The 26150-nt window shown below is 40.2% G+C and overlaps 1 protein-coding gene across 1 annotated transcript; it reads left to right on the top strand.

The window, feature by feature from the left end:
* Positions 1 to 959: 959 nt before the first annotated feature.
* Positions 960 to 24233, top strand: LOC106922533 (nociceptin receptor-like). The gene is made up of 4 exons (XM_088013441.1): positions 960 to 1037; positions 2407 to 2589; positions 2904 to 2994; positions 22131 to 24233. The coding sequence occupies exons 1-4, from the start codon at positions 960 to 962 to the stop codon at positions 22676 to 22678; spliced, it is 900 nt and encodes a 299-aa protein (XP_087869567.1). The 3' UTR covers positions 22679 to 24233.
* The last annotated feature ends 1917 nt before the right edge of the window (positions 24234 to 26150 follow it).

The raw sequence follows: 26150 nt of genomic DNA, 5'->3' as shown, positions 1-26150 counted from the left end.
AACTTTTTTTCTTTCACCTCCTTTTCCCAGCAGGACTCTCTCAGAGGAACGCACATTGGGAGCGCCGCAGTGCGCCTCGTCAGTTGGTACATTAACACACATTAGACAAATCGTACAGAAGAGCGACGAAACAGGAGTGTGGGTTGTTTGATAGAAAATGATAGATACATGCTCTTCAATGAATGTCCTTTTCCTTCAACTTCTAATGAGAAACGGGGATCTTTAGATAATATTCACATTTGTACAATCTGTCTAGTTTGTCCAAAGTCCTGATTCTTCTGCTTTGCTCTGCTCTCTTAAGCTCCGCCCACATGGGGACTGAAATGGTCACGGAGGAATGTTGATTTATTGTTTTCCTGCAGAGAGTCCCAGTGAGGATTTATTTTCAGATTTTAGACTGAAGTATTCGTGAAACTACCAAACAAGGTCATAGAAATGTTGGAAGAGAAACAGACCGACTGCATCCCAGTTTATCCATCACAACCAGCAGTGGGCCTCACATTTGTCCTGTTTTACAGCAGACTGTCCCTAAAAGCCAATTCCTCACATTTACATTGGTGGCATTAAAAATGAGCGATTTCAACCTGGTGTGAATCACAAGCAGGTTGGCTTGTAGATGGCTGCTAGTGGTTGTTATGGTGACTTGGTGACTAAGATGTAACTGAGCTTTACTGTTTTTGTTTTTTTTTAATCATTGTGGAAACGTAAATGCGGGTCATGTTGATCCAGAAGAAAAAGCTGAAAGTCAGGATAATCTGACAAATGCACATGGCTCCAGTAAAAGTCCCGGTTATGTTGATCCAGTTCCACACGTTCATGTTTGTGACGTCAGGTTTCCCAGATTAGACATGTTGATCTCACCTGACAGTCTTTTGGTTTTCATGTGTGTTTCTTGTGTGTGTGTGTGTGTGTGTGTGTGCGTGTGTGTGTGTGTGTCGTCTTTCCTCAGATACACAAAGATGAAAACAGCCACTAACATCTACATCTTTAACCTGGCCCTGGCCGACTCCCTGGCTCTGGCTACGCTGCCTTTCCAGGTAAGATTAATTATCAACCCTGAACCAAAGTTTATTGTAAGCTTTGTGATGTTTTAAATTGCAAAGTATATTTTGAAAATGTCATTTTTTTTTTGTCATGAATAAAATCAAATCCATGACTCAGCATAATGCTCATCTCAGCATGTAGCGTTAGCATCCTGGCCTTTTCCTCCTTATTTGCATCTGTTTGATTTTCTCCGCTTCTCTTTATTTACATAAACTCCATGTTAATTTGACTGAATCCTAAATAAAACTCGTCTCATTTACATAATTTGCTGCTTCAGCTGTCAGACAGGTTTAGTCAGTCTGACTGAAAAACGGCCCATTAAATTTCATCCACTTTATGCACCATGAGGTCAGCATTCCTCTGATAAAATACTTCATTTTATTCAAGCACCAACTGAAATAAAAGTTTCTCTTGACTAATTTCAGCTTAGAAAAATGTTGCCTTACTGGTTTTGAACCAGTCTGTCCATTCAGGCTGATTGGCTTTAAATGCTGCTGTTAAATGTGCAGCTTGTGATTCGGCATCGTTTTCAGCTTCCATACCACACTGCTGCTTTTATAACCAAACAACCATCCAGATTTTAATAAGTCTGTTCTCTTTGAGTTCACTTCATGTTTAAATATGATATATATGCTAATTTATTTCTGAATTAGCCCACAACAGGGATGTCCAAAGTGTGGCCTGGGGGCCATTTCTGTCCCTCTGAATGATTCAGTTTGCAGAGATTCACATTTCAAGAATGGATTAATTTCAGATTTTCACAGACAAATAAAGTCTTCTTAAACATTTATTCATTTAGGTACAAGACATTTTTTTATTTTTATTAGCAATGTTTCTGTTTTTATTGATTACACTCTGCGAAACCCAGCAGCCATCGTCAAAGCTTTGTTGCCAAAAAAAGAAAAGAATAAACCTAAAAACATTTAATACATTAATACTCCGATTATATTTGGATCAACAATAATTTACTGATTCTTTTCATACAAGAATTCCACTACTCTGCTTTATTAAAATATTGTCTAAGAAATAAAACGACAAATATCTTGAGAAATAAATATTTTCAGTTTTAATTTTAAAAAATGTAACTTGACAATTTTGGCCCTGATGGCAAAAAGTTTTGACACCACTGCTGACTTTATTTTTACATATAATGTTCATAAAGAGCCTCAGAGTTGTCAACTTTTTTTTAACTTACTTCTGAACTATTTGTCAAACTTCTAATTTTACCAAAACGGTGCAAAGCAGTGACGACCTGTGATTCATTACAAATTTCAAATACAATTTAAAAGATTACTTTATCTTTATCTTGGTGCTTTTTTCATTCAAAAAGTGAATTTTATGTGCTACGATATTTGTCTGCAGGGCACCGATGTTTTCCTGGGCTTCTGGCCTTTTGGAAACGCTCTCTGTAAGACCGTGGTGTCATTCGACTACTACAACATGTTCATCAGCACCTTCACTCTGACGGTGATGAGTATGGACAGGTACGTGGCTGTCTGCCACCCCGTCAAGGCGCTGGACATGAGGACGCCCCACAAGGCCAAGGTAAGGCCGGCGGACTCCAGAGCGAGACGTTTACCCTTTCAAACACTTCACACCTCATTCCACGTCTGTGAAGTGACGGCACACATCAGGTCAGATGTTAAGAGTTGACTGAGTTCGATGAATGAGGATGTGCTTACAAAGAAACTGAGTTGGCTTGCTGAAGTCCTACTGAACAAGATGTCAGGATGTGAATGAATCCAGGAAATCTAATGCACTCAGAACTCAATAAAAACATTTAATGCGTTTCAGATTTTATCTTTAACTTTGCAGAAACGCTGAACCCAGAATTCACTGCCGCGTTGTTCTGTCTCTAGGTGGTGAATGTCTGTGTGTGGGTGTTGGCCTCTGCTGTTGGCGTCCCAGTGATGGTGATGGGGAACGTGGAGGTGGTGGGGGAGGACAACAGTAAGTACATGATTAACACCTGAATCCATAACCAGGTTTCCTGGTCATCAGAGGTTTGAGACATTAAGTTTTTTAAGCCTCTGGCTGGTTGGTTGATCAGAGTTTAAAATCTGATCAAAATAAACAGATGTATGTAATGCTGCTCTTCTTCTAATTGAGGATGCAGTGTGTGTGTGTGTGTGTGTGTGTGTGTGTGTGTGTGTGTGTCTGTGTGCGTGTGTGTGTGTGTGTGTGTGTGTGTGTGTGTGTGTGCGTTTGTTTGTAATACCTTGTGGGGACGATTTTCCTGACATATACTACGTTGTGAGGACCAATTGCTCCTCGTGGGGACCGGAGCCTGGTCCCCACGAGGAAAAACCCTGTTTTTGGGTCAGGGGTCAGAGTTAGGGCTAAGGTATGAATTGAGTTTTGGTTAGGGTTAGGTATGTGATGGATAGGGTTAGGAAAAGGGTAAAGGTCAGGTTTAGGCTGTAGAAATGAATGGAAGTCAATGGAAAGTCCCCACAAAGATAGCCACGCAAACAGGTATGTGTGCGTGTGTGCGTGTGTGCGTGTGTGTGTGTGTGTGTGTGTGTGTGTGTGTGTGTGCGAACCCTGAAGGTTTAACAAATGGATAAAGCTAAGATAAATCAAACTTTATGATTGTGCCAGGTTGCATTGTTCACCAGCATTTCCTGAACATGTTTCCTGTTTTCTCATTTTTATTTCATGCTCGTCAAAATTTCCTTTGCAATGGAATAAATCTGGGAACATTCATGCAATTTTCCCCATTTTCATATTTCACACTTTAAGAAATTACATAAATTACTTTCTTATATCGAAAGAACTTTGGTTACTGCTGTAATCCAGCAAGACAGAGGTTTCATGTTAGTGTGATCAGAATAACTGTAATGGCTGAACAAGAAGACCTGAAGTGACAACCAGGCAGGGAATAAATGTAAAGATTTTATTTGGTTGTTCTTCTGCATTGCGAGGGAGAGCTTAGCGTTGGTGAAGATGCCAACAGAGGATGAGGTTGGATCACTAACTGAGGGAAACTAATCCAGTGTGTGATGGAGAGTCCTCCATCCTCTTCTGCTGTTTGGTGTCACTGTGCCAGAGTATAATTCAGGACAGTGGAGTTCCCAGAGGTTCCACAAAGCCATAAGTCTACCACAGGTTGACAGAGGTTGGTCCAGGGGCAGGTGAGCGTCGCTGTATGAAGTCAGTCCAAAACGGACGGGTCCATGCAGAGTCCCAAGCCTGGGAGTCGATGCACACGTGGAATCAAGAAGGGGAGAAAATCTAAAAGGTAAAAACAAACGGCAGCATTTTAAGGAATGCTGGATGTGTGGACTCCTGGCCCTGTGGACGTCAGCAGCTGGAAGGAGTTTTAAAAGCAGGAAGTGGTGGAGGTTGGCAGGCGCAAGTGAACTGGATGAGCTTGATTTGTTTGGAGAGCGTGAGAACAGTGAGATGGAGACAAAACGGCAGATCATTACACCAACGACTCTTTTGAGCCAAATTAAAACTATTCCACGGTCTTCACAGCCATTCAAACGTTGGTGGATTGTATCAAATTTGGGAGATTTTATTGTTATGATGTTACTGCAGTTAGTAATCATCACCACTGTGGTGGTTTCTGCTCCTCCACCATCAGTTTCAGTCCTGCTGCTGCTGCAGAGGAGAAGACGGCATCAGGACTTCAATCAGCTGCATTCAGGAAACGACTTTTCTTTGTGGATTTCTCTATGTGCAGTCAGAAGCAATCACTCACAAAATCACAAAATTCTGTTTTTAGATTTCCATTAAACTTTCATGCTGTCACACAGACCTGCAGTATTTTTTTACAAGCTGAGCTGTTACTGTCGCATTACACCTTAATGTCTGAATATGTTTAGAATTAAAATAAACATTCATGTTTTGCTGCAAAACTGATTCTAACTTCAGAAGATATTCATCATTTCAAAATTGCACCTAAAACAGATTTAAATTTGTGTATTTGGAATCCAAACCGGCTAAATTAGGCATCTTAACTCCAACCACTGTTTGCATTAACAGACATGGGCACCAGGAATGTCACAGAGCTTGTCTTGTTTTGGCTTGGAGGCAGATTCTCTGCCTCTCCACAGAGACCATCCGGGTCCGATCTGTGTTGGTGAGGTCTCGGTCGGGTGTGCAGGTCGTAGTGACCAGCTGTCAGACTGCATGCAGCTTCAGTCCAAACGTTCCTGCAGAATCAGTCTGCCTTCGTCAGGTTTCACTCCATACTGCTCCGTTTCACATGCGCCGCTCTTCTGGGTGAGCTACTTTGAATTTATTATGCCTGATCAAGATGCAAAGCGTTGCACAGATCCGTCCAATGTTTTATGTATGTGCTGCTGGAGAAGGTGGGTGTGGATCAAGTTCATTTGGCAGAGTGCTTGAGGATGTGTCAGCTGAGTGATCTTGTGTTGTCACTTTTGCAGCTCTGAGTAGGTTCACCATAAGTTCACCATTAAAACCGTCTTAGTGTGTGTTTCAGAAAATGCAGGCCACTTCTGGAAACTTCCTTTATTTATTCTCCATATTTTGTAAAGCAGCAACTCAAACCTTGTATTTTTTCATCTGTTTTTCCTGCTGCTGCAACCCTTCACACTTTGACCCAGATGCTGATGCAAACCACAGCAGCTTTCAGATACTGTTGATTACACACCCATAAATACAAATGGAATAATGTAGGATTCTCACATTGCTTCTCCATCCATGTTAGATAATTGTTTTTAATCAGAAGATCAACTTTTATGGTGAGAAATTATCTATAAATACTTATTATATTACGTCCACTTAAAATGCTATATTAGAGTTTTATACCTAAAATATTGATCAGCTTAAAAACTGTTATTTAATAATATGTTATGTTAACTTTAGCTTCCGTGTGGGGAGAGACGATCTGTGGATTTTTGTCTGTTTTGTGTTTTTGTTGGTAAAAAAAAGAGCTAAAAATACAGTCAAACAAATCATTCAGTCAGAAACAAACAATATAAATTATGTTCATATCAATAAACGATCATTCAAATGTTTTCTGAGTTTATTTGTTTTGTGTGTGAGACTCCTGAAGGGCTAAATTAATATTTATTTTGATTTATCCACCAATTATTGCACATAAACAGACGAACAAAAAGAGGTTTTAATGTCCAAAATAACCAGAAAAGAGAATGAATAACAGCAATAAAATAAAATGTGTAGTTAGTGTTTCTCATCAAAATAAAAAAACTACATGATGCAAAATGTGGTAAAGTCAATCCGTTTTCAACCATAATCTTTTCCATTAAGTTTTTGGATCAAAACATTCAGGCAGTTGAGCTCAACTGACCAGAACTCTGAATATGAAGTATTCAGTTTTATTTTTGATTGTTTGCTGGTTTGTTTTTCTGATGAAAAGTCTTTGGAAAGCGATAAAGACGAGTCGACCTCCAGCCTGCAGGCAGTCGGACGACGTTGAGCACGTCTGTTTGGGTGGGAATCCACGTTTTAATTCAGACATTTCGTGCCTTTCCACATGTTTAAATATGAAATAACGTTTCTCTCCCGTCATCAGGCTAACGCTGCAGCCAGCAGCCGATTTTTAAACGCATCACCAGAAGTTCGGTGTTCAGATTGAATTTGGTTTTCATTCATGCTGAATCGTTCATAAAGACGTTAGCCTGCTGATCAGAAGCTGTGTGTGTGTGAAGCTCTTCTGTGTCTCTCTATTACCACGTTGTGGATGATCAGAGGCTTTCATTTGCATCTCTCAGCTTGTTTCTTCTCAGATGGAAAAGCAGTGACCTGATTTATGCTCTAATCACTGATGGTTGGATTTGATTATGTCAAGAAGCTAATAGTGTTTTTCATGGGTCTGAAGTCTTAATAAAGTCTGAATGAGGCTTTTTTTCTTTCAGAGATGTGATGTTGAAGAACATCCCTGAAAAGTCTCATGTAAATAAGGAAATAAGGGACAGAGTCATTAATGAGTTTCACAAAGGAGGAATAATAATAATAAAACCATTTGTTAGAGGGACTTTCTGCTCAGTTTGCAGAATAATTAGTGCTTACTGTAATATTATAAGCATTGAACTTAGGTTGTCCATCTATAACCATCTATCATTTACAATCCAGTCATTTTTATTCCAAGTCCAGCAGAATAAAAGCTGTGAACCTCAAATGTTCCCTGATTTCTTTTAATATTTATATTAATACAACATATATATTTCAATATATATCCATTAAATTAAATTGGTTCTAATTTCTAAAGGACCATCATTTAATTTCCATCTTTAGCTTCTAAAATAAAGAAAAACATAAAACTTGGGATGTTGATATTTGTGGACAAGCCAAAAACCACCCGAAGGAAACGTAAAAACTGAGGAAGTTACTTTACATCAGCGTTTCCATCGACCTTTTCTAATGCAAAACTTTAAAATGTGCATTAAAAATGAAGATGGAAACATGGTGAGCAACCAGAGTTAATGCTTCCAGCTTTTATGTTTGGTCTTTTCACTAATTGATTCAAAACAAAAGTTGCTTTTTTAGTTTCTGACTCTCTGGTCAGTTGAAAAATATCCACTGCCAGGACCAATAAAACCTACAGTTTTTAGTTATTTATTTTATTTTTTATCGTTACTCTTGTTTTTCCTCAAATAAAATCATTTTAAGCATAATGAACTCCTGCGAACTGTGCCTAAACCAAATTTTGGCAAATGAGGCGATTCATCATCGGGGATACGAGTTAAAAACTCACAACTTTTCTGCTAGATGACAGGCGGGGAAGTAATCCCTGAGCATTAATCCAAAAGCTCTCCCTGAACGTTCCTCCATCTTTCATTAGCACCAATCAGGCCGTGTGAGGGAAGAGGACTGGAGGAAAGTCCCGCTTAACGCCTGCAGGCTTCAGGCAGACTGAAATGAATCAGGGATCCAGTGAGGGATCCACAGCGCCGGGACGAGGCGAATGTGACTTTCATTTACTCTGGGCCATTACTTAAGGCTTAAACAGTAAAATGAGCCTGAAAGGCCATCAGTGATGTGGTGTGTGAGAGAATGCAGCACATTAAGCTTTCATTTGATTACCTCTCAGCTGGCTGCTCTCTGCAGCCACTCAGGCTTCTCTGAACGTCTTTTCATGTCTAAATAAAACCCAGAATGACGCCTTTGTTACCGGCAGCTGAGCTTCAACATCCAGGAGACGTTAACAAAAGAAGTGTCAACTTTTACATCAGAGCATCACAAAATCAGAAACTAAAACAGGATGGCTGAAGTATCAAACGGCGGCCATGTTTGATCCGTTTCCGTGACCTTTCTCTGTCTGAATCGGTTCATTTCAGTCTCCTTTGAAATCCGAACCTTTGCTCCTTTCAGCTGCTCTGAACAACTTCTGATGCGTAGAGACACACCTGGGTCATTCTCTCCGCCTCCTACTCTGTCTGTTGCAATGCATCGCCCCACTCAAGCACTGAGATATTTTAGTAGAGGTCATAAATATTAATGGCAAAGTCTAGCAGTGGAACCGATTCGGCTTCACACTTAATAAGCAGGGAGTGTGTGTGCTTGAAAGCTGTGTGTTTGCCTTATAGGGCTGTGTGAGTGCAGTGATGAGTATTTATGTGTTTGTGATCTGATTGTGCTGGCAGGCTTAGAAATCATCGCAAACTTGCTCTTTCAGCTCGCAGATGGCGACGCTCCTCCTGAAGAGGCCCGGGCGTTCAAAGAATTCAGCTCAGTTTCCATGGCAACGAGCCGCCGAAGCCCTTCGAATGACCTTAAATGGGCAATATGTGAGATTAATCCAAAGACAAAGATGAGGACTGAGATATGTCAACAGTAGACGTGTAAACAGGGCTGTTAATCAGCTGTAGAGCTTTAAACAGAGCTGCTGCATAAATCCACGAGCTGGCACAGGAAAAATAATCCAATTTCATTATTCTTCTTACGCTATCTTACAAACTTTCACGGATACGGGACATGTGCTCAGAGCTTTACAACTCTTAAAGTGACGGCGTTCCATTATTCACGTTCTGAGCGCTTTAGTTAGGCAGGTTGACGTTAAAGTTTGTTCACGCCGTGAGGAACGAGGAGACGATGCAGCTGAGAAATACGAGGGAAAATACAAACTAACCTTCACAAATACAGGAAACAATTAAACGGCGATGTTGTTGGAGCAGCTTCGAGTTCATGCTGGCGGATTTCCGGTACATTTTCTCAATCCTGTGGTCAGTAGAGGAACTGTCATGTTCATGTTCGGATCAGATCTCAGCTTGAAAGATGATTTGGGCTCAGATGTTTCTTTTTTCAATTTGCTGCAATGTGGCTCCTCTCAAGCACAAGGAAACATAAACTGAACTTTTCTGCTGACTGGAAAACATTAAGACTTCGTCCTCCATGGCCATTGTTCTACATTTTCTCATTAATGACTCAAATATGGACCCCTGCTGGTCTACATCTGAACTGTAATTGTACTGAGAAATGTTGACTGATGCTTTTTACTCAAACCACTTCCTGTTTCTTTTTGTCCATTTTTCTCAGCCAGAATTGAGTAAAAAGGCTTTTGTAAACTTTACTCTTATCCTGAAATTTAGCACAGAAAACTTTGAAACTGACTGTTTTTACCTCCAAACTCAAAGTTCCTAAAGGAACTTTGAGTTCCTTTAGGAACATGCTCGGCTAGCATGCTCGGCTAGCATGCTCGGCTTGCATGCTCTGCTAGTATACTCTGCTAGCATGCGCTGCTAGCATGCTCGGCTAGCATGCTCGGCTTGCATGCTCGGCTTGCATGCTCTGCTAGCATGCGCTGCTAGCATGCTCGGCTAGCATGCTCGGCTAGCATGCTCGGCTAGCATGCTCGGCTTGCATGCTCTGCTAGTATACTCTGCTAGCATGCGCTGCTAGCATGCTCGGCTAGCATGCTCGGCTAGCATGCTCGGCTTGCATGCTCTGCTAGTATACTCTTTTAGCATGCGCTGCTAGCATGCTCGGCTAGCATGCTCGGCTAGCATGCTCGGCTTGCATGCTCTGCTAGTATACTCTGCTAGCATGCGCTGCTAGCATGCTCGGCTAGCATGCTCGGCTTGCATGCTCTGCTAGTATACTCTGCTAGCATGCGCTGCTAGCATGCTCGGCTAGCATGCGCTGCTAGCATGCTCTGCTAGCATGCTAGCAGAGCACCAACACCAGCATCCTGCTGCTTTATCTGGTTTTATCATCAACGTTTTATGGAACTGATGGTTTTTTCCGAGGCATCATGAAGTGAAAGTGTTTCTGCAGGCTGTGTGGCTCCAGCAGTGCTGAGGGGCCCTCACACACACTCATTATGTCCTGAGAGCCGCTCTCATCTCCTCTTCTGGTTCCCACATCTCTCAATTACCTCTTTCCTCATCCAGCTCTAAAAGCCCGTTTATCTCCTGCCTGAATATATTTTTTATTAATTCTCAGTTATCCTTTTCTTTCTTTGAATGTGGAAATGTTTTCATTGTTTTTTAAGTGAGATAAAGTCAATTCTGGGAACGTTTGGAAAGTCGTGGGAAAACAAAGCTCGGACTATTTTTGCAGTTAAATTAAGAAATATGTTGGCGCTGGCTGGGAAAGGAGAGGTCCAGTAGTTAGATATTGATCCAGCTTCAGCCCGGAGCTGCAGCATAATCCCATCATCACTTTTATTAGTCTACTCTACAGCTGAGCTGGATCTGCAATAAGGACTCCGTTTCCCCTCCAGCATCGGCTCCTTTATCTCATTTGCTCCATCTTGTTCTGTGTTCTGCTCTCTTCGCCTTCATTCTGCTTCTTCTTTCTTTATATTCAGCTTTATCTTCCTCCTGTCAGTTTTTCATCCCTCTCACATCTCTTTCATCTTTTTATTATTTCCCTGTAATGTGCTTATTGTCGAAGGTTTCATTCTTATGTGCTTTTTTTAGATTGCTCTATGACTAATTTGAATTCCTGCTAAATAATCAGACGTTTGAATCAAATTACGCTTTTGGCTTCCTTTTAAACATAACTTGTTTTAATTTCTTCCTCAGTGGTGTTTTTCATATTTTTGCCATTTCATTTTCATAACATTTCAGTGGATTGGCTCTCTGGCTGCTACTGACGCAGCAGGTCGATGTTAAAGCATGATGCCGCCTCATTCCCCTCCTCCCGTCGCCGGTAAACAAACAAAGAGGCGGTCCGAGCAGCTGGAGGGAAAGGCACAGCCGGAGGGAAAGGCACTGCAGGACGCTCTGTGTAATTGGGGTCAAAAGCTTTGCCCAAGGACGCTGTGACAGTAAAGAGGCTGTAATCAACAGCCACCCTGCTGTCACTAAAAGATGCTCTGACTAATCTATCCAGGAAATTTGCAGAACATGAGTGGAAGTGTGGGGTTTGCTGAGTAGCAGCTCTGAGTCAGTCCTGCTGTCTGGAAAGATGCTGAGAGAGTGATCTCCAATAAAGCAAACTGTTCTCAAAACATTTTGATCTGGATATCATATCATTCCAACTGCAGGGGAATGTCACTCCAAATCATCCCGTCTGGAGAGCAGGGGCCTGCAGGTGCCTGGGTGTTCACCAAACCAGTGAAGACCCATGCATAACGTTTCCAGGTTATGTTGACTTGGAAGAGTTGTCACTTGGAGAGTTCAGTGTGTGAAACTTTGACAGTACACAGAGTCAGACCCCTTCGTATCGGCCTGATATCTCAGTTTGTTCTGCAGAAAGTCCAACTTCCTTCTGGTGAGAGCTGGACTCCGCCAAAGTTTCCCCTTCATCAACGATTCCAAGGTTATTGTAGTTAAACGAAATAACAGAAACTAAAATTAAGAAAAAGGACAGTTAATGGGGAAAAACTAAAACTAACTGGAACTATGTCAGGTTTCAACCAGTCGTTTCTTCTGTGGTCCTCAATGCAGCCGTTTTGGGTTCGAGTCCCGGCCCGTCGACTTGTCTTCCTCCTCTCTCACAACCTGCTTTCTGTTCAATTCGCTGCCAAATAAAAACCACTAGAGCTGAAAAAATAGGTAAATAAAAAGAAGAATGTTGTGTGTTGCAATAAATCCTCCAGAGAATCAGTGGCAAAACTCGAAAGTTGATATACCCAGATAATCTTCATCCAATCTGACAGAGCTGGAGCGTTTTTTGCTGAAGTCTCTGGATGTGCAAAGCTTGTAACTGGAGCTGTGATTGCAGAAAATGTTGCTTTTACTGAGGAGCTGAATCACACTTTCAGATTTGATTTGAAGATGTTATGGAGAACCGTACATTTCTTCTTGGTTCTATGTGACAAACAGGAAAAAGACCTTTTACATCACATAGAGGAAAAGAACAAATGCTGAAAAAACGTTGGAAATTCTCCAGAGGAAGAGAGATGAAGGTTTGAATGTTCTTTATGTTCATGCAGGAATCTGAAGCAGCTTCTTTCGGTCATGATAGCAGAAACATCCCTGACATGTTGCTAATGGGATATTTCTGCGCTGTGAAGACGCCTGTTGAATGTGCTGCAGTGTTAGGAAATACTGACCCTGTGTGACCTCTGGCATTACTGCTGCAGAGCCCCATGCCTTCGTTCTTCCAGTTTCACCAGGGAACCAAGCATGGAAACTCTGCTGAGCAACGGAAACACCTTCACCAGTAATGTCTCAGTTATGAGAAGTTACTGGTTTTCTCAACAATCACAATAAAAAAAAAAAAAAAATGTTAATTTCATTTAAGCACCAGGCCATCAGCAAATAGCTGTTTGACATTTACATTCTAAAACGCAGCCACTGGAAATTGTTTAAAACTAAATTGTCCTTCCGGGTTTCTGCTTTTTATGTGAATCTTTATATGATTCTAAGAAACGTAGAAAAGGAAGATCACACCGCCTGTGCAAATGTCACCTTTTAAAGGCCGCTTTGGAAAATGTTTTTCTCTCGCTCTGAAAACATTTTCTCTGGAGTGTAAGACGAAGTGTTTCTGGTTATGTAAATCTGTGAAGCTCCTTGTGTGTCAGCCGCTGACTGAGCCGGTCACAGCGAAGCGCCTTGTAGTCAAACAGAACTTCACCTCCTGCTGGGTGTAAAGGTGTTTGATAATCTCCTCTTTTGTTTCGACTCTGACGGCTAAACGTTGGGAAAAAAGTAAAATCACTGAACAATTAAGTCATTTTCCTGCTTGTGGCCACCATCCACTTTTCTTCCTGATGTGGTTTGTTGTCTTTTTTCTTTTACTGCAAGTCCGGCTGTAATTTGAAGAAAAGCTGGTCTCTGCTAATCTCCTTCCAAATTTACTATAATCCCAAAACCAAAGGGATCAGTTCTTGTATTTTGTGTTTTGGATCCTGGCAGGGAATCACTCTTACCGGCTCTCGTCCATCCTTTGAACGCTTTTGTTCTTTTTTGTTTTTATCTGCATGGTAACCGTGAGCCTGAGGCAGGAGTTTCAGAATCACAGGCCACCTTTTTTAAATTGATTGAAGCCATTTCTGAAACGACTGATTCACCAAAGGGAGATTTCCTCCTTGTTGCCAAATGAAGCAGAGAAAGAGCCGTAACAGTCGACATGGGAATGGGTTTGTCGGCTTTAATGTTGGGTTGTGAAGTAGCGATCACTGATGTCTCTGGAAACATCCAGAGAACCAAACAGAATCATCTAATGCTTGGCAGTCGTCACCATCAAAGCATGTTGAAGACGGCTCAGTTAGTTCATGTAGTAACATTTTACCACAAACGCCATTTCAAGACACTTTGGAGGAAAATAAGAGTGTGCAGAAAATGAAGTCAAATCAAGTAAAGTATAAAGTCATTTTCCTTAGAAGCATTTCTGCTCAGTTCACCTGACATTAATGTGTGAATCGCCTCTGAATGTCATCAGGTTCTGCAGAAGGCTGGTAATCTGCTTCTTACTGGATTCAGGTGTGTTGGAGTGAAGTGGTGAATGAAGATCTGTGGCACAAAACTAAAAATGATTCATGGAAACTTTGTGGATGTTTTTCTAAAACATTCACATGAAACTGCAGCTTGAAGCTGAAATATCTTGACGCACCACATCATAACACCAGCCAATCCTGGAGCAGCCTTCATTTCTCTGGCTCTGATTGGCTGAACACCCAGGAGCAGTGATAAGGTAGAGCGTAGATGTTGGTTCTACGGTAGAGATGAGGCAGTTTATCCTGTTTCTATTGATGCATGTCAAGATATATGTTGGTGTTTGGACTACTAAAATAGGTCCAAGTGATTTAGGGTCATAAGCATTTGTAGATTTTAGCTGTTTGCTGTTTCATACACACACACACACACACACACACACACACACACACACACACACACACACATACACACACATATACATATATATATATATATACACACACATTTCAATCCAAGTTCAATAACACAGTTAAATTTGGTTTATACCACCATTTGTAAGAAGCCCTGATCTTCCTCCTGACCAAACATCTAGTTTTCCTTCAGTCGTTATGGACCCTGGTCAGGAAAGTCCACAGCATTTCACCAGGCCCATCAGATTCTGAGCAGCTAATTAAAGCTTGTAAACAGATGGCAGGTATTTGTTTTAGGTTTCTTGTTAACTTGTGTTAAAACCTAAGAGATGCTGGACCTCGGTTGGGCTGGTGGGAAAACGTTTTAAATCCAGAACCTGACATCAGTGAGTCCAGATGCTCTGCTGATGATGACCAGGCCAGAACAGAAACCAGGTTCTGTTTCAGGCAAAAATCCTTAATGACCATCAAGTCTGTGAAAACCTGCATGGCAATTAATAATTAGAATTACATTTTTTTCTGAATGACATTATTACTGTGTCACAAAGTGTTTCTCTTCCTTTTTTCTCTTTTCTTGTCTCTTTTCCTCTTTTCTTTTCCTTCCTTTCTCTTTCCAATCTTCTCTTTTTTATCTGTTTAATGAATTAAAAAGGTTTGAAAACAGTAACATGCTGCAGAGCTGTGCAGCAATGACAGCAAGTGGAAATATCAGATATTAAAAAGAGATGATTCATAATCACCTTGATTCTGTGGTAGGTTTCATAATAATTGATTTTCTTTTTCAATCTAAAGATAATGCAAACCTTGATGTGTGTGGTGCAGTGCAAACAGGCGCTTTGTGCAGCTTTCTATGCGTCCAGCAGGTTCATTTCCAGGATCTCTTGCTTACAGTGAATTACTGCTGTAGGACACATCCACCAGAACCAATGGATCATTTCTGTCATCTTCTGTTTTTACTTTGTTTCCCAGCAGCACATTGTCCTTCAGCTGCACCAAAAGTCCCAATAACAAAACTCATTTTCACCCCATCTAGTTAAAGCAGCACTTTTTTCAGTATTTATTTAGCTGTTTTATCAGGTTTTGGTTGTGATCCTCAGCTGAGGCTCTGAGGTTTTTGGTTTTGCGTTGGAAGCTGCCATGCTGGTTTCATATTTTCATTCGTTCTTGTTACTGATCAGGTTTCTTTTTTATTTTGGTGATGAAAGGTGAGCTATAAAAAGTTAAACATAAAAATCATTTCAAATCAAATTTAAATCTTTTAGTTGTGGTTGCACAAAAAGTTTTGATCTACGATGGAGAACCCCTATTTTTATTTGATTTGATTATGAATTGATTACTGATTAAGTAAAATTTAAATTATTTTACTTTCCTAAAGGAAGCACATGACTAAGTAGCCTTGGATACTTCATTAGTACAACTTCCATGTTACTATCGGCCATAAGAAGCCCAACAAATTATAGAAAATTAACGACACTAAACACACGGCAACAAAACAGCAGCTGAAAAAAATCCCATTGTATTTCAGTGAATATTATCTCTTGTGATTTTGAAAACACATAATCTTTTTCAACTTTTTAAATGAGAAATCCTGATTTGTCACATTCAGAAGTACCAAAGTAACAGATTCTCAGGTGTTCAGGTCAGACAGAGTTACCTCCAACTCCTAGTGTTACCTGGAGAAAATGCTAAAGCCGACACAGGAGGGAGAGAGGCTAAAACGGTGGAAATGAGGAATAAGGTAAGTGGAGGTGAAAGCAAGAATAAATAGGCTGAACAGAAAGTTGCTGTGCTCTGATTAAATGTGAAGGAAAGGAGAGAGAAGTGAAACTTACATGTCAAAGACAGAAAAATGAAGAACAAGTTCAGAAAGATATAAACAAAATGTGTTGAAGCTACAAATCGCTCAAACTAAAAAGACAAAAGAAAAAAACTAAAATGAAAAGAAAAGAACAATGAAGGAAGAACTTTCAGGAAAAACTGTCAGGAAGTGAAAACAGGAAGAAATAGGAGGGCGACAAGACAGACGGTGTCACCACAAATGCTTAGAAGCACATTAACCTGAACGGGTAAAAGAGGCAGCGGGACAGAAAAAGAAACTGATAGGTTTGATCCACGGGTGAGTAGAGAGGAGAGAGCTCAATCAACCAAGTGAAAAGAAAATGAAGTGGAGAGCAGCAAAAAATCAGAGGGAAGGAAATAATCCCGGCCGGCAGAAAATCAAAAAACGGAAAAATACAATAAACGGGAAAGAAAGAAAGAAAGAAGTGACAAGAGGTTGAGAATCACCAGCTGTGAAATGGAAACCAGAAATTTTATATATATATATATATATATATATATATATATATATATTTTTTTTTTTTTTTTTTTTTTGAGTGATGCTGGAAAATCTCTGATTTCTTGCACGAGGCAGTGTGTGTAACTACCTACATGACTCCATTATGATTTACTGCTGATGACTCTGTATCACCATCTGCATGATTTCAGATTTACACATTTTGCTGACAACTTTCTAGGCTGTGCAGGTTTGAGATGCCTGTAAAGCATCTTAAAGAGCTCGTGATGATGCTGCCTTCTGCCTTCAAAAGCAACGTGTTACCCACTGACAGCAGATCACATCTGTCCCTGCGTCCGTGGCAGCAGCAGAAATTGTTTTTGCTGCAGGTGAAATGGCGGAGCGTGCCGTTTGGTTGTTGGTGCAGTAAAGTGATCATTGTGATGTTTGGGCCTTGAGGGCCAAAATGCAGACGAGGACTTGGGATGAGCCTGGTGAAGGTTTAATAAAGAAAAGTCCCAGAATAAACCCAGAGGGAGCTGAGCTGTAAACTCTGTTTCCTTTCAATTGCCTCATCACTTAAATGCATGGACAAACTCTGGTTTGGTAATAAAACCACAGAAAAGCTAAACTATGACCCGGTTATTTAGAACCAACGTTGGTCTGCAATGGTCAGTAGCAGAGAGGAATTTCTTTCACTTTATATCAGATGTTTTTCTAAGTGAACAAAGTGCCTGTTGTTGCTACAGAGAGCAAAGGTGTTAATAATTCAGTCCAGGCCGGCATGTTTTACCATGTCTCTGGTTCAACCGTCCCTGTCCCTCAGGTTGTTTCCTCCAACAAGACAAACAACCTGCTGCAGCTCTGCCTCCTTCTCCTGCCTATTGCTTTATTTGTCAAATCTTTGCTGAAACTTCTCTGGAGATGTTTAGATCAAAATGCATTCTTGTGTGAATGGCCCAGTCAAAGTAGAAGGAAAAGACATCTGAAGGACATCTGCAGCTCTCTACCTGGTCCACTTCACCGTTCCTTATTAAGAGTTTTTCTGCAGCTGAAGCGAATGTGTGGACAGTTTCCTGCCTGAAGCATCGATATGCTGACAGGCTGTCAGCGAGGATCTGAGGAAAACCAGGACCAAACTGCTGACCATTAACCGAACTCCTTCTGAAGGCAGAGGTTTGAAAACCGTCAGCAGCGTTTCAGAGGAAACCATTCACACATAAGTGAGATTGAAAAGATGAAACCAAGACAGAAATTAAAACTGACATCTCCACTCAGCATCACACGTTTCACTGGCGTCATTCCAGATTTGCCTCATTTCTGCAGATTACGCCTCTGCATTGGGAAACTGCAGCAATGCTCGCTCTCATATCCGACTTGACCTTTATAAATATGGATTATTAGCCCACATGCATCAATACTGCCATTATATCTGCCGCTGCTGGTAAAGTTTAATTTTTAAAGCCTGCATTGTGCTCCTCGGAGGACGTGGTGATAGCATCTATAGCTGTTTTTCTCCCCTTTTTTTAATAAAGCGGACGCCTCGGCTCCATGGAGGTGGTTATCACCGTCCTTTCACACGGACTTTAACTGTGCTTTTGATCAATGGGTGGAACGTGGCAATAATGGAGCCTGGGCTTCCATTTTTAACAGGAACACCCACACACTATAAATCCTGAGCACTTGTGGCCCTGTGAAATGCAACACATAAAAACATCCAGTAAATGGAATAATAGATCACAGATTCTTTTTTTTTCTACCAGTTCCTATTTCCGACTGATTTGATTTTATCTCGACTGTTTTGCAGTTTATTTTGCTGCGTTTGTGGGCGTCTGGGCTGCCTTATCGGCCTTTACTGCAAAATGATTTATTTCAAAATAAAAATAATGCTTCAAAAATGATATGTGCATCATACATGCGAAAGCTTAATACTTGCAGAAATACAGCCGACTTTTAACATACAATATTGATTCATGCTTGATTTCCTAAAGGATTTGGGGAAACACTTTTATTACAGGATGAATATTCTATTAGGAGGATCAGAGACGTTAAAAATCTGTCTGCTAATGAGGCTTAAGACCAAAAATAATGTCTCTCTTGCTTTTCTTAAGGCTTATGGTTAAGACATGAAATGCAGCCAAAAGCAGAACTTAAAGCAAATCTTCTCATTGATTGAAGATTAGTATGTGTGAGAGGTTTTCCCTCCTCCTCATTTATCTAAAGCTGGTGATGCAAGGAAATTATAAACTTTTGCTCCGGGGAGCTTTAACTTTTATTTGGCCTGTGGAGAACTGTGTGTTTTTATCAAATGTAACTTCTACAGTTTTTTATGATAAAAAAACGTAATTCTCCAGATCTTTATTTATATGTAAAAGAGAGAAACATGGTTTTCCTGTTCAGCATGATTTAAGAGTCAATATGGAGGCATTGGCTGCCAGAAACAGGATTTAAATCTCATGTAACAAGATAGTTTTCTGTTTACAGAGATATAAAGCTTGTTATAGTGAGTTTTATATCTGAATAAAACCAAAAGATGTTCTCCCTTAAATGAGGAAGTCGTAACAGTGAAATAGGAAAACCTTGCAGGACGTTGGAGAGCCACAATCTGTCAGAGGAATTTATTTCCACAGTGTCTACAGAAAGTCCCATGGATGTTTTACACATTTTATGGATTTACAAATCCATCATGATCAACAAAATTGAGCTTTTTTTTATTTTTATTTCTTTTACCAAATTATTTGCAAAATTCTTAATGTCAAAGTAGAAACTTGTCCACAAAGTGACAGATAAAAAACAAACAACATGCTCAATCACAGCATATTTCCAAAAACAAATCCTTCAGGGTTAGATTATTTTCAGTTAAGTGGAATTTGCAGAATGTGCTGGAACATTTCATCAGCAGAGTCAGTTTCATCCCAGTCAGTTTGACTTCCCGTCGCTCCGTTCTGCTTTCCAACGCCGACATCCCCACTTGACCTGAGCAGCGCTCGGTGTTTATCATCGCAGTGTGTGACACTGCCTTGACAAACGCAGCTTCTGTGTGTGTGTGTTTGTGAGATTAAATTGATTTACCTGGCACTTTTATGCAAAGTGACTTACAAACGAGGAGCACTCTGGAGTGAGCAGTGCTTTACTGCACTAAACGAGTTTGGAACCACCTGCATGTGCAGAAAAGGTTTTCTTAAATACTGCATGTGCAGAAAAGGTTTTCTTAAATACTGGATGCTGTACAGGCAGAACTGAAAATATGATTCACCATTATGTGTCAATAGTTATGTATAAAACATGCAGTTAAGATCAACAAGGGATGGTTTCTCCAGCAATCAGTGGTTATGAGAGGACAGTTTCAGCAGCAGATTACTGTATATTCCCTTCTTTGGAAAACAGAAAAGCTTAGAACCATAAAAAACGTTTTAAATATCCAAAATAATTCCATAAAGTACATGATGATGTTCCATATTTCAACACATTAAAAACACGTCTGCAATATCGAAGGAAGCAAATTGCTGCCTGCTCTTTTGGTGCCTGAGGAAAGTAACTCTGCAGAAATTTCAACAATGAAAGTAGCAAACAGAAATGTTGTTAAACTTACTGCTAAAGGGCAGCAGTAATGACCAAAGCTGAAAATAAACTCTGTGTTAGCACAGGAGCTAGCATTAGCGCAGAGTCCTGGGCGGAGAGAGTTGAAGCTCAAACATAAATGTCTTCCTCATGTTGAACTTTCCACTTTGACCAGTCGCATTTCTTAGACTGCTACATATTGTCTTTTGGTTGACATGTTGAGTCAGCAGGTGATGTATAAATATGAAAGTTGTTTTAGTATGAATACAAAAACTCACTAAGCAAAGTCAGCAAATGACGATATGATATGTTTTCAGTCGTCTCTGAGTTTATGCCCTTCCCACCCGGAAAATGTCAGAAAATAAAAATCCTACAAACTCAAATATTTACAAAAAGTTTGATTATGTACCAAGGTACACAAGATATGAGGCCTTACAAATTTGAATGAGTCACCCCAATAATTGTCTCACCTGAGTAGACAGGATTTCCTTTAACATCATGCAGCTGTTTGATGTGCAACACCTGGTCTCAGCTGTGATGATGTCATACTTTCATGTTTAACTTTGGTCCTAAATTATGACTTTCCCGACAATATACATACATATATGTTTTCATATGTATGTTTCAAGAGATTCTTATGAAACTTACCTCAATCACAAGTGGTACCAAAGTTCTAGTTCTTGAATCCGTGTTGAACTTTTGCGAAACTCAAAGAGGCAGCACAGCAAAGAAAATACAATGGATCATTAAATAAAGGCAGAAAACATACAGAATTATTGCTAGGATCTTATTTTACACAATTTCAGCTTCTTTTTTTTGCTCTATCATTATTGTCTTTAATCAAAGGATTCCTTTAGCCAAATTTGCATACCACATTTAAAATTGGTCTTCCTTTCACCTCATCCATAATGTTCTTGGGCTTTTTGTGTTTAAACTTAATTCTTCACTGATTCAGACAAATTTCTTTCCTGACTTCCTTCCTCAGGCATTTACTCTTCATCCTTTACAGCAAAGTGTTTTTGATTAAGCTGATTAAACCGACTCCAGCGAGTATCGACTCCTGTCTGTGTTCATTTGGTCTTCCATAACTTTTCTCCACATTATCTCAATCATTATGTCCTTTAGCTGGAGATTCTTTCCTGTTTTCAGAATTCTGGCAATAATGGAGACATTATTATGATTCAGAAAATTCAAGACAATTCTTTAGAATACATTGTGGGTTGATGTTCTGCGGTAGAAAGGTTTAAACTGGAGGAATTACACCTGCAGCACCGAAGCTGAGCTTCAGACGTTTGACACGCTGGACGGATTTTCTATGAATTATGGGAATCATTCTCTAAATTTATGCTTAACATCTTAATTTTGAAACTTTTTGCTGAAACTTTTTCCAATTTCCTCCATGAAGGGACAAAATTTGATCTGCTGCATTGTGTGGGTTGACAGATATTTGAAGCGTCTTTCTTTGTGAATTAAACTCATGACACGCTCTAGTTTGGGGCTATTTTAATTAATCAGGTCCACTGTGTAAATGATTTTGTCACTAACTATTTAGTGGCAATATTTATTTGAAAAAGACTATCTTACCCTTAATTTTAAAAAGAAACGGTCTTAAATGTGTTCCATAAATTTATTATTTAAAAAGAAAACTTTTAATTTAACATTTCAGTTAATCTGCTCATCTACAAATAGGAGTAATTCTGTTTGAATAGATTAAAAACATGAAATATCTCTGTTTTCAGCTAATGTGTTTATTAAAAAATTTAGCAGCAAAAAAGATTTTAGACTTAAAAATGTTGCTTATTTTTTATTTATGTGGTTTGTCATTAAAATGTGAATTCATAAATTAACTACAGACCCTTTAATTAACTTGATTAAAAATTCTAATCGAGTCCAAGCAGAATAGATTAGAATGGAATGCAATAGAAAATATAATGTTTGAAAAGTTGATCATTTTTTAAAACATTGTTTCTTCTTCAGAGCTGTCTGCTTTAAAACAAGATTATTTTGTGAAAAAGAAGTCATTTTCTTGCATTTGTAACCGCGTTTCTCTTCCTTTGTGTTCATGTTCGTCTGCAGGTACTGAGTGCATTTTGGTTTTCAATGAACCAAAGGATCAGTGGGAACCTATTTTTGGCACCTGCGTCTTCCTCTTCTCCTTCCTCATCCCCATGGCCATCATCAGCATCTGCTACAGCCTGATGGTGAAACGCCTTCGAAACGTTCGCATCCTGTCTGGCTCCAAGGAAAAGGATCGAAACCTGCGGCGCATCACCAGGATGGTCCTGGTGGTGGTGGCGGCGTTTGTCGTCTGCTGGACGCCCATCCACATCCTGGTCCTGGCTCAGTCTCTGGGCTTCATCCTGAGGAGCATGTACGCCGTGGTCATGTTCCACTTCTGCATCGCTCTGGGCTACATCAACAGCGGCCTGAATCCCGTGCTCTACGCTTTCCTGGACGAAAACTTCAAGCGTTGCTTCCGTGAGTTCTGTCAGCCGTCTCCGTTCCGCCTCGACACCCAGCAGTCAGGCAGAATGAGGAGCATCGCCAGGGAGGTGGCAGCGGCCTACAGCTACAAGGGCGGGGACGGCAGGGGGCCCGGTGCGGGGACGGCGAATCCAGCATGACTAGGCGTGGAGCTTCCTTTGGTGGGGGTCGTCCCCACGCAGAGGGGAGAGACTCATGGGACAGGAAACTCCAACACAGAGCTCACTCAGATCACGGCTCTCTAGCGGCACGAGCCCTCCCGCCCCCCAACTCGCAGACTGGCATGGGGCGGGGGGGAGGGAGACGAGCAAGATGGGTTTGAAAGGAAAAGAATTTAGGAAAGATGTTAAGAACACAACATCTAAAGGCTCAGAGAGCCTAGAAATACCAACCGCTTCGATGGGACAACTGGTTGTTGGTTTGAGGTGCCTGACATGGACGAAGCTCAGCTGTGGCCCAAACTGGGAAAAGCTACACCTGCTGGTGCATTTTAAACAAACCTTAAGACGTTCTGCTTAAGGAGTCAACTTTGATCACAAAACCAGTGTAAGTATCTTAAGGTTTGGGATTTTAGCTCAAACCTTCATGGGCACACACTGCAGGAGTCTGCTGCTCCTGCACCAACCTTCTGGTTACAAACTCACATTTTCAGAAAGCATTTGAACAGCAGCAGCATTGGTAGCAGCTACAGACACCAAATCTGTGAAACCGTCCAAGCACTGCCTTGGTTATGGAGGAACAGCAGCGGCTGATGTACAGATCGGCTCTGTAGCAGTGAGAACCACAAACTGAAGCTCCAAATGTGAAACAGAGTTTTCATCACTGCTGAGTGCTGCAGCTTTCCAAGTTCATGTTTGGTCTGAAGTACTTTCCATCGTCAGTGTTGGATGAAAGGCCTGCAGTGCTCTGCTGTCGCCAGCAGGGGGCCGTTGCTGTTCAGGTCGTACTAAGATGTTTACGTTTTGTTCTGAGTTCTTATCATTTATGACATTGGAGTAAAGGTTGGATTATAAATGTGTTTTCCAATGAATTGGGTTAATATTAGAACAAAGTGAGGTCACTTATTGTTGAACTGTTAGGTCACACGATTGCCATTAGTCTTATAAACCAAATCTTTGAAGGTATTTAGAAAGAGCAGAAGCCTTAGGAATGTTGTTGTTTACCAAGTTTGAGAGTTTCTTTGTTTTTATGACAGCAGAGAATATAAAGGGCTCTGGGTGAAGGTTGGGTGACCAGGAGTTGGACCTCCATAGCTTTTAGAAAACTTAAGTTCTGATCCATTGAAGTGGACAAAATTTAGGGAAACAGCAACAAAATGAAATATTAGATTTGCTAACAATCCCAAAAACGTCCAACCATTTGACCCCCAAATGACCCAGAACACATTTCAGCCAGAAACAAAAAGCTAAATAAGAGATAAACCCTACTGCTGCAATTTAGAAAAAATATAACCCTATATTGTTTTGTATTTTGAATGTTAAAGACATAAATGTTGATACCTAACATTGCAAACATTGCCTGCTGTACTTCATTCCAAGTAGACTGAAGTGGACCTGGTCACCCTGAGGAGGAAAATAACCAACTGAAAGCAACGACTGAGACTGACTGGGGTTGGACCAAGGTTATAAATAGTTTTATATATTTATGTTATTATCCTCTATGGATCAGAATAACTGACTGTTTGAGGTGATTTTGCTGGGTCACCTCTGAAAGGACTCAGATTATTACACAGGCATGAGCTTTGCAAATTAGAGCTGCAATTGTGCAACAAACAAATTATATTGTATTCTGTTACCTGGATTTAAAAATACTATTTTATTTGACTAACCTGTTCTGTAAATTAGATGTACATTGGATTCAGAAACATGGCTAATTATCTGGAATCAGAATAAAATAGGAATAGTCAGAATCTACAAACCAAAACCTTTAAGAAAATTGTTTAAATTAATTTTTAAGAAAATCCAAAAATTTACAGCATATGGATGTTTTTCTTCATCATGTTTATCTTCAAATTTATGAATAGATAAGACAAATTTTTTAAATTTCACTTCCAGCATATCAAAAAAAAGTTACACAAAGAGGATGCTGGAAACGCTTGGATATAGAAATGAATGCAAAGGCTCAGGAAATCCTGTTTAAACACCAGGAGCATCTAAACCTGCAGGTTTGGATCTCATCCAGATTCGCTCTGCGGCTGACATGAGGCCGAGGCGCAGAGGTAATACAACCACAGACTAATCAGTTCTGATGATCCAAGTTGCTTTATTATTAATATTTTTGAAGTGTAAAGCTGCTCAGGTCTGGGGTCGGGTTCTCGGAGTGTTTAATGTGAACCCCAATGCTGGAGCAGCATTGACCCCAGGCATCATGAAGGGGTCGCAGGGTTCTGACCCCATATCAAGGGACAAAGGGGCTCTCTCTCTCTGTATCTATCTCTGTCTCTCTTCTTGGTGTAATAAAGTGGAAATCAGCCCTGAAACATTGATTTTAGAAGATATTCTCATCATTTTTTGATAGTTGTGACTGGATGTTATTTTCTTAACTTATATTTTTGGGAACCTGTGACATCACACATCTATGACAACAGGTAAGAGTCACGGCAGACCCTGAAAAGATCAGAAGCTGCAATTCCATTAATCATGAAATTGCACAAGTTGAAGTTATAAAAATAAATTTGCTTCTTGCATGGAAACACACCAATTTAGCAAAAACTCATGTTTGATAAAAAGCTTTTCCGCTAGGATGAAAAGATTTATTTAGCAAAACATCACATGAGCCACGTGATTAAAGTTGCCATTCGAATGTGTTGAATCCATAGATCTGTAAAATCAATTACAATTTTCCCAAAACACTTCATATGTCGCCACTAGGAAGTAATTGGGCCTGAATAAGATGCAGACATCTCCTCTGATTGGCTGACAGATGATGAGTCGCTCGCATCATGACTGAATTATGAAAATATTTACTGTTTACATCTGTTACTGCCATGATTTTTAATGACTTATCGTGTGAACAAGCTCATTCACATTTGGCTTTAATCTCATTTCTTATTTAATAGAAACACATCACTTATGACTTTGTGTTTTTTTGACATAATAGACAAAGATTTGTGCTCATCTGTCATGGAAACGCAGCTACTATTGCAGGGAAACACAAAGACAAAACATCCATGCATACCAGACCATAAGTAAGAGTCGAATGCTTACATGCATGTTCATATGGGAATGATCTGCTGTTTGCAAAGCCACACAGAGAACATGCAGAACAAAAGGCCTTTCTGAGACTGGAACCAGCAACTGGCTTGCTAAAGGCCGCAGCCACCAAGCTGCCTGAATAAAAAGCTTAATGCGAACATTGCTTTCGTTCCTGTTGCCTTTCCTCTTTCAAAAGAAATTTAGTCTAACTTTCCTTCAGTTTAAAGAGACAGACTCTTAGTTTGTGAGAAACTGGATCTGTATTTGTAGTTTTGTTGACTTTGTTTTGACATTGCTAACAAATCTGCGCCCCTTTGCTTACGTGGCTCTGTGTTGAGGATTTACCCAAGCAGATGGGTGAAGACTGCTTCCTGATTTCCATCCTTTCTCTTAATGCAGTTTTACTGCAGTAGTTAAT

The sequence above is a fragment of the Poecilia mexicana genome, unplaced genomic scaffold (genome assembly GCF_051168715.1).
Source record: "Poecilia mexicana isolate PSO_F unplaced genomic scaffold, ASM5116871v1 scaffold_15, whole genome shotgun sequence".
NCBI lineage: Eukaryota > Metazoa > Chordata > Actinopteri > Cyprinodontiformes > Poeciliidae > Poecilia > Poecilia mexicana.
This window is presented reverse-complemented; position numbering and strand designations above follow the sequence as displayed.